The sequence below is a fragment of the Miscanthus floridulus genome, chromosome 4 (assembly GCF_019320115.1).
Source record: "Miscanthus floridulus cultivar M001 chromosome 4, ASM1932011v1, whole genome shotgun sequence".
Taxonomy (NCBI): Eukaryota; Viridiplantae; Streptophyta; class Magnoliopsida; order Poales; family Poaceae; genus Miscanthus; species Miscanthus floridulus.
The window spans coordinates 18,478,016-18,493,277 of record NC_089583.1 but is presented as its reverse complement, the minus strand read 5'-3'; the positions used below and the strand labels follow the sequence as shown (position 1 = coordinate 18,493,277).

Below are 15,262 nucleotides of genomic sequence, written 5' to 3'. Positions count from 1 at the left end.
GCCTGAGACAGAGAAATCACAAAGTATTGCTCAATTGAGAAAAGGAAGGGACTAGCTTTCAGAACTAGAAGCATCATTATTCCAATGTAGTATATGCTTGTAAGTCTAATGTAAAAAGTTCAACTAGAGTTTATAAATGCTTCTTTATAATATTGTGACAACACATTAGCATGTTGTTAACATAAATACAATAACATAAATGACTGCGTAAATGCATAGCTCTTATTGGAATCTTGATAAATTCAAAATAAATAAATTATGTAAAGATCAAAATTGATTATATTTTGAAGCATTACGATAACATTGATTCAAAAGATTAGACATGTGAGACATGTTTTGAGCAGTCCAATGGTTTTTAGTGAGCATTAAAGATTAGTAACTTAATGACATACAAAGATGAAAAGGAAAAGGTTGAAGGATCATTTGTACATATTATGCAGAACAAAATATCCAACACATCATTGAAGCAAAAGTTGTACAACAAATAGAGAAATAGATAAGTCACTAGATTCACTTACTGTATTGGTACCAACAAAAGATACAGCCTTAATATCCTCATCATCACAAATATTGTTGACAACATCCTGCATTGGTGAAGAGCAATTAGAACCAAACAATCTAACAGGTATGAAGGTCAGCAGAATTAAATTTGCTAATAAATTTTTTTTTTGAAAAAGGAAAAAAATAATAAGATCAAACAATTCTACAGAGTACATTAGGCAGTGTTGCCCAAAAATTGGCAGTTGTCATGTCTCATGTGTACACTACCAACACCAGCAATACATGGCAACTGAGAACATATTATTGAAAATAGAAAGGTAACAAACTAATAAAGAATACCATACATTGGTACCATGAACAATGTTCAAAACACCCTTAGGCAAACCAGCTTCCATTGCTAGCTCTGCAAGCATCATAGCAGCCCCTGTAGTATAACATTTAAAAAACGGAGCATACCGTAAGATTTCCAGTCCAAATTAGTCAAACTTAAAGCAATTTGAAGGACTTTGTGTAGTATTTGCTACTTTGTAATGCCTCATCTTCAGCTCTTCATGAGTAATCAGTTTCCATTGTTCAAAAGAATTGCAGTGCAACCTATAATCTACATTTAACCCTTTTCATGAGCCAGTGTGGTAAGCAGCTCTCTGCTCCCAGAGAAATCATTTCCTTGCGATATCTTATAACACTTGTGCAAATATTGAATTTGGGTGCAACAGATACACACCGCATATTAAAATCAGTACTCATATTCATAGCCCTTACAGTTAAAAAAGAATATATGCATATGAGTACATTTTCCGTAATTAGATTTAAAGAAACATGCAACTTAGTTACTAACCTGCAATGGTAGCTAAGCAAGTAGGCATACAGCCATGTATATTTTCAAGTTTTAGTTCATAGATATCATGACGACAACAAATTTTGTCAAGAAACTGGATAAAGGTAAAAGGATCTGCCCAATGACTAGTTGGGCTTGGCGATGAGGGGTGCAGGGAATGCTTATGCTGCTTGCTACTTGTCTTAAATAAAGATCTGAACTAGTTGAATGTAAGATCATATTTTATTAAGTACTCCCTCCATTCTAAATTATAAGACGTTTTGGCTTTTCTAAATACGTTGCTTTTACAATGTACCTAGACATAGTGTATATTTAAGTGCATAGCAAAAGCTACGTATCTAGAAAAGTCAAACGTCTTATAATTTGGAATGAAGGGAGTAATATAATAGATAAATGTTGATGATAAAGTAAAAAATCACCTGGGTCCTTTTCCGATGGCTTAAGGACAAAAGTATTGCCACATGTAACTGCTATGGGAAACATCTGCAGCCATTGGAGAGAAGAAACATTCAAATGACCAAATCTATTCTCATATTAAACTAATCAAAGACATAACTGACCAAATCTGACGAACACATAGTATTTTAAAAAAAATACTAACATTTATGTATCATTGCGTATTGCGTTGATTATAAAATATATTTTCATATTAAACTAATCAAAGACATAACTGTTGATTTTTTCCTATAAATTTGACTTGTCTAAAAACTAGAATTATATTCTTTTTAGTACGGAGGGAGCAATAAAATTCGAAAAAAAAGAGTTGACAGTCTCACGGAGAAGGGTTGTCGCCGGCCGTCAGTGGCACCGTCCATGTAGACAAAGAGGCGCTGACAACTAATGTACTGTTTGGTTCCAGGGATGAAATGGTCCCAGGTGAGATATCCCACCTTGACTTGGTGTTTGATTCAGAGTCAACCAGAGACAGAATCATCCCACTAATAAGAGATATATATACTCCTTATATCCGGGCTCACCTCGGCCCTAGAAAGCTCACGGATGGGGTTATCTCAGCTGGGACGAGCATGGGCGCACGCGATTGTGCCCGTTACTGTTGGCAGATGGCGGCGGCGCAAGGGGCTATGGGTGGGCGGGGTCGCAAGCGCAAGGGGCTCCGTCCCAGCCCCGCAGCGTGGGAGATGAGATGCGGACGAGACGAGGGAAGAAAGGAGGAAGAAAAAATAAAAAAAATATGACATGTGGGTCCCATATGTCATAGCCAAATCCCACTTTCATATGTCCCCGAACCAAACGTATGACAGGGATGATCCCAGTCCCCTCAACCAAACTCAAGATGAAGTCATCCTGTCCCTCAAAACTGGGTCAGAACTATCTCGTCCCACCGTGTCTCCTAACCAAATGCTACCTAAGATTTCCAGGCGGGTCTTACTAGAAAAAGACCAGACCATAGTAAGGGTTCAGTACCATTTCAATCAAACGGACTCGTCTATAACCACAGCAAGATCAGGCATTATCACTTCAATGGGCTAAAACTCTTTTTGACCTCAACAAACACATGTTGCTACTTGCTACCTTCTACTTCAGCAAGCGTAAAAAATTTCTTACATTTTGTTCACTATTGCGCTGTAGAAATTTGAAATGGACTTATTCTTCTGTGCTGTTGAGACCTATTTTCATGCTGACAATCTCGTACAAGGTTCAAAACACAAAAGTTGCCTAAAGCAAATTCATGCTGCCAACGGAATTTCAGCCATACGATTTCGCTAACTAGGCATAATGAATCAGGCTATACTAGCGCAGGCAAAATGCTTGTCATATATAGGGATAGGCAAGCTATGGTCAGTCTGCACTCTGCAAGGAGAAGAAAGCAGTAGCATTTGGAGATGGATCGCCTGTTCTCCTCACAAGGGTCAGCTGTGTTGTTGTAGGCCCAAATTCTCATCACAAAGGGCAAAGGGGTGAACGGAACCGGGGATGGGCTTATGGCCTAGACGAGGGCATTCCCGGTGGGTCGGGGAAAAGCCCAGCCCCGCTAGCCCATGAGAACCTTATAGACCTGGGCCATGTTGCCCACTGCCGAATGCACTACATGGGTAGCACGGCCTGCTTTCTGAACACGCCTAATGACAGGAAGGAAACGCGGGCGGCAGCGATTCGAATTATTATAAACCTCTTAGAAGATAATCACTTATACTTTAGAAAATCTTCGTACTAGCGGTCTGCAGCATATGACATGTCCACTTTAAATTGGACTTGTTACTCTCCTTTTAAATGACACTTTAGAAATGCGTGGCCACGAAGAAAATGACACTTTTGTTACTTAAAAAAAAGTGGCTTCTTGCTGTCCCATTTGCTAGACTAATGTTTACTCCTCGTAGTCCCATTTGCTAGATTCATAATAACCACACGTATTACACTACACATACTGGCGTGGATAAGCATATATGACCGTGCAACTTGAAACGTTGTTGAAAAGTACGTTGCGTTGTCCCGGCCAGTTGCATCTGATTATGGTCATGTTCGCTTGTCTTATAATCCGTACTTTTCGGTTTGTCTTTTCAGTCGGAATAGTATTTTTCTCTCATAACAAATTAGCCGGAACAGTGTTTCAGCTTGTTTTTTTCGGCGAAGCGAACGGAGCCCATATGAGTATCTATGACTAGTAACTGTACCCACACCTAGCATTTCGGTTTTCCAGAGGTAAACACTTTGACTTACAGCTCTTGTTGTTCCAAGTCAAAGCACTTGTGCCTCTCCAACCAAACATTACACTTCAAATTTTAAAGTCAAAGAAAAGTAAAACTTTCATACACACCTAGCTCTCACCTGCAGCCTAGCCGTAATCGATGCAATACATGCAAATTCAAATCGACACAAGACTTACTGAATTTACCGACAGATTCTTTGCAAGTGGCCAACCTATTTTTAGCCGTACTTTTCGCCTTGTCTTTTCAGCTGGAACAGTGTTTTCTCTCACACCAAATCAGCCGGAACAGTGTTTCAGCTTCTTTTTTCAGCGAAGCGAACGGGACCCATATGAGTATCTATGACTAGTAACTGTACCCACACCTAGCATTTCGGTTTTCAGAGGTAGACACTTCGACTTACAGCTCTTGTTGTTCCAAGTCAAAGCACTTGTGCCTCTCCAACCAAACATTACACTTCAAATTTTAAAGTCAAAGATACACACCTCGCTCTCACCTGCAGCCTAGTCATAATCGATGCAATACATGCAAATTCAAATCGACACAAGACTTACTGAATTTCCCGGCAGATTCTTTGTAAGTGGCCAACCTATTTTTAGTTGTACTTTTCGGCTTGTCTTTTCAACTTAGTGTTTTTCTCTCACAACAAATCAGTCGGAACAGTGTTTCAGTTTGTTTTTTCAGCGAAGCGAACGGGGCCATATGAGTATCTATGACTAGTAACTGTACCCACACCTAGCATTTCGGTTTTCCAGAGGTAGACACTTCGACTTACAGCTCTTGTTGTTCCAAGTCAAAGCACTTGTGCCTCTCCAACCAAACATTACACTTCAAATTTTGAAGTCAAAGATACACACCTCGCTCTCACCTGCAGCCTAGTCATAATCGATGCAATACAAGCAAATTCAAATCGACACAAGACTTACTGAATTTTTCGGCAGATTCTTTGCAAGTGGCCAACCTATTTTTAACCGTACTTTTCGGCTTGTCTTTTCAGCTGGAACAGTATTTTTCTCTCACAATAAATTAGCCGGAACAGTGTTTCAGCTTTTTTCAGCGAAGCGAACGGGGCCCATATGAGTATCTATGACTAGTAACTGTACCCACACCTAGCATTTCGGTTTTCCAGAGGTAGACACTTCGACTTAGGCCCTGTTTAGTTGCACCTCAAAATGCCAAATTTTTCAAGATTCTCCGTCACATCGAATCTTTGAACGCATGCATGAAGCATTAAATATAAATAAAAAATAAAACTAATTACACAGTTTAGACGAAATCCATGAGACGAATCTTTTAAGCCTAATTAGACTATGATTGGACACTAATTGCCAAATAACAACGAAAACGCTACAGTAGCGTTTTGCCAAAAATTTGGCATCCAAACTAGCCCTTACAGCTCTTGTTGTTCCAAGTCAAAGCACTTGTGCCTCTCCAACCAAACATTACACTTCAAATTTTAAAGTCAAAGATACACACCTCGCTCTCACCTGCAGCCTAGTCGTAATCGATGCAATACATGCAAATTCAAATCGACACAAGACTTACTGAATTTCCCGGCAGATTCTTTGCAAGTGGCCAACCTATTTTTAGCTCCTGTACGTGGTTCATACTTTATACTGTACCTATATATAGATCTGCTCAAATTTCCACTAAATAATACTAGTCCATTAACCCATTCTCCTCCACAGGCTAAAATCTTAGGGCATACACCCTTTTGTGTCAAAACATAAGGGCATGATTTTGATTTGGTACGGTCTTCAACAACATACTTCGACCTGATTTATAGCAACAAAAGTTTGATCATTAGAAAATATTTTCAAATATAAATCCAACACATAACCACTTCAATAGTACGAACTTACCCTTTCTTTTTATGTTTCTATTTATAGAAACCCCTCTATATTTATTTTTCTTTCACAAGCTTACCCTAGCCGCTGCTAAGGGCCTCTTTGGCATGGCTTATGCCGGCTTCGGCTTCATCTATTTTGCGCAAATCGAGGCACTGTAGCGTGAAGCCGTTTTGTAAGCCGGGGTTAAAATAAACTAGAAGTCGGGAAAAGCCAGTTTTTTCTTGCTTCATCGGCTTTTGCTTCACCGGTGAAGCCGTTTTAGATGAGCCGTGCCAAAGAGGGCCTAACTGCCGCACGCACGCACGCGTCGCGCTCGTCACGGCTGGCCCATGCCGCCGCACTCGCCCCCGCCGCGACCTGTGCTGCCGCTCGACTGTGCTCCACCCAGTGCCACAGGCATCACGCGTCGCTCGCCGCGCTCATCACCCACCCGCACGCGTCCCACACTGCGTCGCAAAGATGGCCAGGACTCTCGCCGGCAACGACTGCTTGGATATCTGCCTCGACATCTACGTCACGGTGATTCATTTTCCTAACCTCTACAGCCTAGCACTTTTTTGCTGTGACAGTTGCGATGTGAGTAACTGAAATAACTGTGGGTGACGTTAGTCAGACGAGGTACACGAGAGCGGCCAAGGCGATGATGCGGCTCAACCCGGTGTACCTCAAGTCGTACACGCCGGAGGAGATCGACGCCATGGAGTGGGAGTCGCTGGAGTCGGCCATGGCGCTATGGAGCCCACATTTCCACGTGGCTATCGCCTCCGTGCTCGTCGCGGAGCACCGGCTCTGCGCGCGCGTGCTCGAGCCCCTGCCGCCGGCAGTCTGGCCCGAGTGCTTCGCCAAGATCAGCGCCCGCATCGTCGCAGCGTTCTTCCGCTTCGCGGACGGCGTGGCCGCCGCGGTGCGCGAGCCGCAGAGGCTATTCAATCTGCTGGACGTGCTCGACGCGGTGGTCCGGGGGCGGGAGTGCCTGGACGAGCTCTTCTCCAGTGAGTCGGCCACGCTGGTCGCCATCCGCGAGCATACGCGTGAAGTGGAGCGCGGCCGGCGTGTTCTTCGAGTTCGGTCTCCGCATCGAGACGCTCTACGTCACCGGCGCCGGCGCCGGCGCTGGGCACGTGCCCAAGATCGTGCGGTACGCCGTGAACTACCTCAAGTGCCTTGCGTCCGACGACTACAGCGCGCTCATGGACACCGAGCTGCACGCGAATTTGGAGCGCGGCGACGAGGATGACGACACGGACGAGGGCGGCGACCGCACCCCGCTCGACGAGGCGGCGGCGAGCGTGCTGGAGGCGCTGCACCGGCACTTCGAGGCAGCACGCCGGGTGTGCTGGACACGGTGGCATCGCACGTCATGCCCATGAACGCGTACTGGTACATCTACATGCGTGCCCGGGGCTCGGAGCTAGCGAAGCTGGTGTGCGTGGCGTGGACACCATGTGGCGCCGGTACAAGGCGGCGGCCGAGGAGGCGGCGTGGGAGCACTAGGACGCGGTGTGGACCCCACTGGTCCGGCTTGTCAGCGGCAGTAGCTCTGGGGCGCCCAAGACCTGGCGCCGGACGAAAAGGAGGCGCCGCGATCCGGCCCTTAATTTGCACGTGAGGGATAAGCCTGTTAAAGAAAAATAAATATAGAGGGTTTTCTACAAATAGAAACATAAAACGAAGGGATATGAACTTTTTATGCATTACTGATCAAGATTTTGGACCTAAAAATACACTTCCAAACTTGATGAACCAAATCGACACACCCTCATAAGTAAGGGACTATCCATGCGCATGCATTTTACTCACAGTTTTTCTATATCTCGTGCATACTCTGGAGAGCCATTCTTGTCTCTTATTTTTGGCTAGTGAAAAATCCAGAATAGAAGATGACTATATTTGGATATTCATTTAAATAAGCTGTTGGAGCGTAGTTTTTTACTAAAGTCTCTATTTCTACCATTTAAAAACAATATAGAGAGTCTCTGGGAGTTTGGATGTTAATGTTTTAAAAAAACGGTAGTGAAAGTCTGTACCATAGGGCCGGGGATGGCCATTTCTCAAGATGTTGAACTATATGTGTAGTAGCGATTTTTTAATAAAAAGTAGAGTGCTTACAGTTATATAAATATTAATATGTCATAACTTTTCAGCTGCAATGTATATTATCTATGAAAACAACTTATATAATTTATTGACATGTATATTGCCCCAACCTTCTCCCAAGCAGAGCCATAACCTCTACAATGATGTTCCTATCTTTCATGAAAGAAAATTTGTTATTGATATATACATTTTTCAGCAGTGGAGCCAACATATTAACACCATATAGCAATCAGCTTACATACGAACAATTTTTAATAGACATAGAGTCTGTCTACTACACAACCATGTGTTTTATGCAGTTTCAACACATGAATTTTTTTGCACCATAGGATTAAGATCCAACAGCCTCCACCCTTCTTCTACCTCCAGCCTCTAGCCTCCACAGATCACATATTATAATTTTTTTTATGGAAGGACAAATCATAGATCCGTCGCCGCCGCCGTTGCCACTGCTGACGTCCTGCCGCCGCCGCCACTTCTGATATGACGATCGATATCCTTCCATTCATCCATTGGTGCTTTTCAGACAGTTGGTGTTGGTTTTCACCTTCCACTGGCTCGTACGACAGGCTGTGTAGACGGACATTGTTCTTTTTACACTGGAATTGGTGCAACGGCCAGCGGCCGACTGCATCGACCATGCGGTATCGCGAGCAGACTAATGCAACTGGGTTCCCCCGTTACCGGATCATGTATGTCAGCGCGGCGGTGACAACCAGGCCGTTGACAGGTGGGCCCGAAACAATGAAAAGATCGATCAAGCTATAGCCATTGCATGCAGCAGCCATAGGCAACGTGAGAAAGAGAGAGGGAGAGAGATAAAAAAAATCTATGTATTTTTTTGTGCTAAAACACATGTGTGTTGCATAGCATTTCTGTAGACATATGGGTATTATTATTTTTTTCCCAAAAGCAGCAAGAGAATTGCCGTCTTAAAATAAATGTTTTAGAAGGCAGAGAGAAAGCAACAGCACAGAAACATACATGTGGGTACAAATTGTTGTAATCTAGAAACACCATGTCAAGGAGAGTAATATTCCCAAAACTTGGGGGCCGTTCGGCTCGTCTGAAACTTGGCTTGTTCGGCTTTTTTTTTTAGCTGGAACAGTGTTTTTCTCTTCCCAGCATTTAGCCAGAACAGTGTTTTCAGCCAATTTCAGTCAAGTTTCAGAACAGCGAACGGGCCCGATCCAACTTGGTGACGTAGACGCACTCGTGACTTTTACACAGTACTACACACAGTGGTGACATCTCCAAATGCAACCTCTATAAACTTGCTCCAATGTAGCAGGTTGTACGTAGGAAGGGGGACACAATACATCATATAGTTTGTTCTGGTGCTGATCACCATGAAGCTCGACTTCGCCGTGCGCCGGCGCGAGCCGGAGCTCGTCGGCCCGGCGAGGCAGACGCCACGCGAGACCAAGCGCCTGTCCGACATTGAGGACCAGGTGGGGCTGCGCTGGCATGTGCCGTTCGTCCTCTTCTACCGCGGCCGTGGCGATGCGGCCGGCAACGACGACCCGGCGGCCCTGGTCCGCCGCGCGCTCGGCGAGGCGCTGGTGCCGTACTTCCCGCTCGCCGGGAGGCTGAGGGAGGTGGAGGGGCGGAAGCTGGTCGTCGACTGCACCGGCGAGGGCGTGGTGTTCGTGGAGGCGGACGCCGACGTGCGGCTGGCGGAGCTCGAGGCGGCCCGGCTGAGGCCGCCGTTCCCCTGCATGGATCAGCTCCTGTTCGATGTCGAAGGCTCCGGCGGCTTTCTCAACAGCCCCTTGCTGCTTATCCAGGTATAGAACACACAGTCCTACGTGGCGAACGATTGTAAATGCATGCATGTCATTGTAATGATGTATGTTGTGTACGTATCCCTAGGTGACCCGATTGCGATGCGGCGGCTTCGTCTTCGCGCTCCGACTAAACCACACCATGTGCGACGCCGCGGGCATCGTGCAGTTCATGCGCGCCGTCGGCGAGCTCGCCCGCGGCCTCCCGGAACCGACCGTCGCGCCCGTGTGGTCCCGCGAGATCCTGGACGCCCGCAGCCCACCAAGGCCATCGTTCCCTCACCACGAGTACGACCCGTTGCCGCCGCCGCCGCCGCCGCCGTCGTGTCCACCACCGGGCGACGACATGGTCATGCGGACCTTCACCTTCGGCCCGGACCACGTCGCCGCGATCAAGAAGGGCCTGTCGGAGCAGCGGGGCAGCAGCAAGGCCACGACTTTCGAGGCGCTCGCGGCGTTCATCTGGCGCGCCCGCACGGCGGCGCTGGAGATCCCCGCGGACGAGGACGCGCGCCTGGTGATCGCCGCCAGCGTCCGGGGCGTGCGCGACCTGGATCTCCCCGCGGGCTACTACGGGAACGCGTGCGTGTACCCGGCGGCGGTGGCTACCGCGGGGTCGCTGCGGGGCGGCGGCGGCACCCCGGGCGACGCGGTGGAGCTGGTGCGGGAGGTGAAGAGGTCGGCGGTGAGCGCCGAGTACGTGCGGTCCACGGCCGACCTGATGGCGCTGCGCGAGCGGCCGTCCCTGGCGACGGCCAACATGCTCATCGTGTCCGACAACCGGCACGCGGGGTTCCGCCACGTCGACTTTGGGTGGGGCGAGCCCGTGTACGGCGGCCCCGCGGGCGCGCTGTTCGTGTTGAGCTTCATCGTCGCCGTCACAAACGGCGACGACGAGGACTCCATCGCCGTCCAGATCGCGCTGCCGCGGTCAGCCATGGACCGGTTCGCGTCCGAGGTGAAGATGCTGTGTTGAAGAGTTGTAGTGCCGGCGTTTTGCGCGTTTCGGTGTGTTTGTTATGTTGTGAGGTGGCGTATAAAAGAAAATCAAGCGTACATGTATCGTTGTACTGTCTTCAGCTCTATAATAAATTTGTATTTTCTTTCTTTATTACCATGGCTGTTATCCATACCTATGTCTTTGATAATGATCTAACACCGGGCGTCCGTCCGTGCAGTGGCGGAGCCTGAGCTAAAATCAAGAGGGGCCAATTCCATAAGCTCATGCCACACCTAGCTAGATGCTACTACCTTCCAGCTTGCGCTTGCTCCATGAACAAGAGAAGCCAGTAAGTAAAATGAAAAATGAGATGAAGTGCTTGTGCATATATAAAACTCGTTTGATGACATCGTGGATGAGCTCCAACATCATTGAATACAATGCCTGCCAATGCTTGAAGAAGAGAAATGCTTGCGAAACACATATTATCTTTATGTAGTATAGCAATTGTTGTAGGCAGTGGCAGCCAACTGTCATGAGAGCTAAAAAATCTATAGTGCCTGATAGCAGTTGTAGCGTTTAGAATAGAAGGTATTGCTAGCCACAATCCATGTCAAAGAGGCTATATATCTTAGTAAATTTCAGTCCAGCATATTGCACCAAGCTAGCATGAAGTCCTAGCATATCAAGTATCAAGCATTAGTAACAAATAAAAAGTCACTTTTTACCTTCCTACACGTAGACTAGGGAGAGGATGGGAGGGAGGAAGAGCAGTTCAAAGACTTCAGGTGCATATATAGCAGTGCAAGCCAATTTTTTAATCGAAGCACCGTGTGCTGAGTTCGGCAAGAGGTGCTGGGATAGCACTAGACGAAGAATTCACTCAAGCGTATTGCACTTAATAACGTACGTCGCAGCTGCTCACATTTCGCTCTTCAGAAAACTCCCTTGACCAGGGGGGGGGGGGGCGCAACCCCCTATGGCCCTCACGTGGCTCCGCCCATGCGTCCGTGACTCCAGTCCGGACGCAGCTCCATAGGAGCAGGCCCCATCTCTCTCAGAAAAAAAAACAAATCCCCACTGGCTCGTATGCTTATCCGCGCCAGCGCTCGAAGCAGCGTGGCCGCTCATCCGTCTGTCCCCTTCGCCCACCGCGCGCTTGTCAGGTTGCTGCGCCGTGCCCTCCCCCCATAGCCGGCCGCGCCACGCCGCGCGCCCTCCCTACGCTGCTCACATGCGTTGCTCACTCCGTCACTGTCCGTCGGGCGCGCCGCTGACCCCGCCATGGCCGCTGGGACGCACGTGGCATGGCGCCTTAGGTCTTCCCCGGCCGAACCAAGGGCACCGACGAGCGTGGGCGGTGCTGATGGTGCTCGCTCGCCGCGCCGCCAGATCCCACCCTGACGACCGGAATCGACCGGCCCCAGCCTTCTCCTCCCTTTTGTTGCAAATGTATGTGTTCAGAGGTATGGTGCAATTGTTACATATGGATGTTGCAAAAGTAGATCGGGATGTTGCATATTTTTGCAAGTGTTTTTGGTGGTACGTTTTCAGCATTTTGAAAAAAAGTTTCATCCATTTCAGACGTATGTTGCAACAAGTATTTTATCTAGATGTTGCATATGTTTCACACACATATTGCAAGTGTATTATCTGGATGTTGCATATGTTTCAAACACAAGTTGCAAGTGTTTTATCTGAATGTTGCATATGTTTCACACATACGTTGCAACAATATATTTCAAATGTTTCATCTGTGTCCGACAAAAGTTGCATCCAAGTGTTTCATGTTGCAAATGTTTCACGGGGGCACGGTGAGTGATGGGTGCACGGCCCGGGCATGGGGGATGGGGCGCGGCAGAGCTAGGCATCGGCGGATGGGGGCACAATGAGCTGGGGGCCGGCTCCGGGTCCCGTCCAAGCAGGCAAAGAGGGTCAAGGAAGGAGCGGGGTGCAACGAGGGGCAGGGTGCGCGTGCGAGGCGGGGGCAAGGTGGACGGGGGGCGGGCTACGCGGCCGTCCGTCTCGACACGAGGAGCTGCAGGTGCAGCATCAAGGGCGGGGTGCACGTGTGTCAGAGTGAAGCGGACGGAGTCGGGCTGCGCGAGCCTCCGGACGCGCGCGTCCTTCCGGACGTCCGGACGCTAGCCACGCTCTATGTCTTTTCCTTGATTTGGGTCATTCTACCCTTATTTTGTTCTGCCTCATATATATTCTACCCTGCCTGTGTAATTATTCTCATTTTTCTGTTTTAATCTAATAACTTTTATTTGGGTGTGACAAATAGATTTTCTCTTAAGCACTTTGCTTCTTTTCAGACTCGGAAGGAAGGGGCATCAATTTATTGGCGCTACCTCTCACAGGGAAGCCAAGGATTAGGTTGGAGTCCATTTTTTTTCAAAGTTTTAAATAAATCAGAGAATAGACATGTCAGTAGAATTATTGACAAACCTTAATTCACCTATCGGTAAATAAGCATAAGCATACCAACGTTTCGAAAGTATATGAAAAATCCTCCCCCTCCCCTAACCCCACAACCCAGTTGAGATTTATTTGGAACGCAGGTTTTCACGTGCATAAATCGTATAATTTTTTTTACACGAATCATTTTTTTTACTCAAAATGGAATACATAAAAATCCCGCATTTCATGAGAGGTCTAAGCCAGTCAGGTTATGAATTTTTTGTACTAATATATTTACCCACCTAAACTTTGAGTAGAGTACCACTAATCTAACATGCATATAGCCAGACTTGATTGCAATTCAGTATCCAACCATTAAAAATTCACCTAGACTGAAATTTCATATATTGGGGATGATTTGATACGCTTTCGGAGACTGAGATGTCGATTTGTTTTTCATCGAAAAGGAAGAAGGCCGAGGGGATAGCAGCCTTTCTTCGGGCTTTGCCTGCCCACGTTCTAATAAAGAATTCTGGCTCGGCCCGGGAAAGCACCGGCAACAACTTAAAGAAAAGAGGTCCATGTAGCTGCTGCGCCCGCCCACTGAGCAGCAGGTTCGGCATTTACTACAAAAGAGAGAGTCCACTTGAGTTGCATGCACACTAATTATTGAAGAGAGAATTCCCTGTAGACCATTATAAAAGATGCAACTTCCTTATACGACACCAGAAAAATTCATCTTCCTTTGTCGACCACCGGTTCACAAATTTCGTCCCCTACGAACCACTGCCATGAACTTTACCTCTAACGTGCCTTAACTGGAGGATGAAATGTCCATTCTGCCCTCCGCTGATGCGCCTTGCCAAAAGCTTGGTGTTTCCTTGTCTCGACAGGGCACCGTTTTGGCTTAGGCCGGCCGCAGCTACGGCGGATGACGACGGAGCGCCAAGCTTTCGGTGGCCAGGTTCCTGAGCCTGGCATGGGCCGGGGATGCAGAGTGGGGGCGCTGCTCGATGCCGGTGGTGGTGTACTCTACGTGCTCCGGCCGGGGCTCCGGCCACCCCAGCGAGAGCTCCACGATGTATTTGCTTGTCCACTTGAAGAGCTCGACGCCGGTGGTGGTGTACTCTACGTGCTCCGGCCAGGGCTACAGCACCACCAGCGTCGAGCATTTCTTTTTCAATTTTTATTTTTACCTTTTGTGGCAAAACATTTGACCCAAATTCTATCAGCTCAAACGACTTCGATAAGGAAAGGCTATAGGAGTAGCATAGTGACTCTTCCATAGGGTTTCTCTCTACGCTGGCCCCATCCCAAAAGGAAACGTTGGCTTATACAATACCGAATCCCAATCATTCGCACGTAACTGTCAGTGTCAAAGCAACCATTTGTTTATCCGGTGGGTCACGACGAGTGGTGTGGTAAATGGAGATGTGCAGATCGACTGAGGATTAGCAAAAGCATCTCAACAAAGATCAAGGACAATGATGTATAGGCCGGCTGCATCATGTAGTACGACGCAATTTAGAAAAGACTTCATGGTATTTTCCCCCCAAAAAAAACTTCATGGTAGAACTCGTCTTTCTTGGCGCCGGTATCCTCGCTGCCCCCGCCCTCGCCCTGCCAGTTCTGGCAGCCGTTGCACCCGACCTCGACACCTTGGCCGCCCCGCCTCCCCTGCGCTTCTACTATCTCCACCGGCGGCCGACGGTGGCCTCGCAGCGCTACCCACCTCCCACCGCCACTCCTCGACCCTGCCCTTCCCTAATCGCGGTCGGAAACTACTCGTGCCATGACACCCCAACTGCCAGCTCCGCCCAATCGTAGTCTTCCACTGCCTAGGCGGGCTATGCCCCCGCCGCCCCCGCCCAGCTGTGCTGTCTCGGCTACCACCACCACCATGTCACGTCCACCCCCAAACCACTTTCTACATGCACCAGTGATTGGATTCCCTAACCCCGAACCCTAATGCCGGCGAGCTCCTCGTCTCTGATGCCAAAGGCGGGATAATGGCCCTCCTATGCCACGGGGACGTGCTGTCCACATTCCGCGTGATGGGTCGAGTTGTAGAGTTTGTGTTCATGGTACATGGACAACACTTACATTACATGGGCCGATCGATGGAGAAAAGTCTTATGGTGCTAGTTTGCTAAGATGTTTTAACTTTTCTGTGTACGTAAGAA

At 47.8% G+C, this 15,262-nt stretch overlaps 1 protein-coding gene, 1 long non-coding RNA gene and 1 pseudogene across 2 annotated transcripts; 2 read left to right on the top strand and 1 right to left on the bottom strand.

Annotated features, from left to right (window-relative positions):
• Nucleotides 1-527: 527 nt before the first annotated feature.
• LOC136549494 (uncharacterized) lies at nt 528-1,851 on the bottom strand. The gene is made up of 3 exons (XR_010781929.1): nt 1,759-1,851; nt 846-925; nt 528-584 (listed from the first exon to the last, which is right to left on the bottom strand). It is a non-coding gene; the product is annotated as an uncharacterized lncRNA (long non-coding RNA).
• Nucleotides 1,852-6,184: 4,333 nt separating this feature from the next.
• LOC136548161 (exocyst complex component EXO70I-like) lies at nt 6,185-7,490 on the top strand (annotated as a pseudogene).
• A 1,745-nt stretch (nt 7,491-9,235) lies between these two features.
• Nucleotides 9,236-10,845, top strand: LOC136551066 (benzyl alcohol O-benzoyltransferase-like). The gene is made up of 2 exons (XM_066542655.1): nt 9,236-9,739; nt 9,825-10,845. The coding sequence occupies exons 1-2, from the start codon at nt 9,302-9,304 to the stop codon at nt 10,710-10,712; spliced, it is 1,326 nt and encodes a 441-aa protein (XP_066398752.1). The 5' UTR covers nt 9,236-9,301; the 3' UTR covers nt 10,713-10,845.
• The last annotated feature ends 4,417 nt before the right edge of the window (nt 10,846-15,262 follow it).

Coding starts and splice junctions, on each gene's coding strand:
- LOC136551066 (XM_066542655.1), top strand. CDS start 9,302: ATGAAGCTCGACTTCGCCGTGCGCCGGCGCGAGCCGGAGCTCGTCGGC. Junction 9,740..9,824: donor GCCCCTTGCTGCTTATCCAG/GTATAGAACACA, acceptor ACGTATCCCTAG/GTGACCCGATTGCGATGCGG.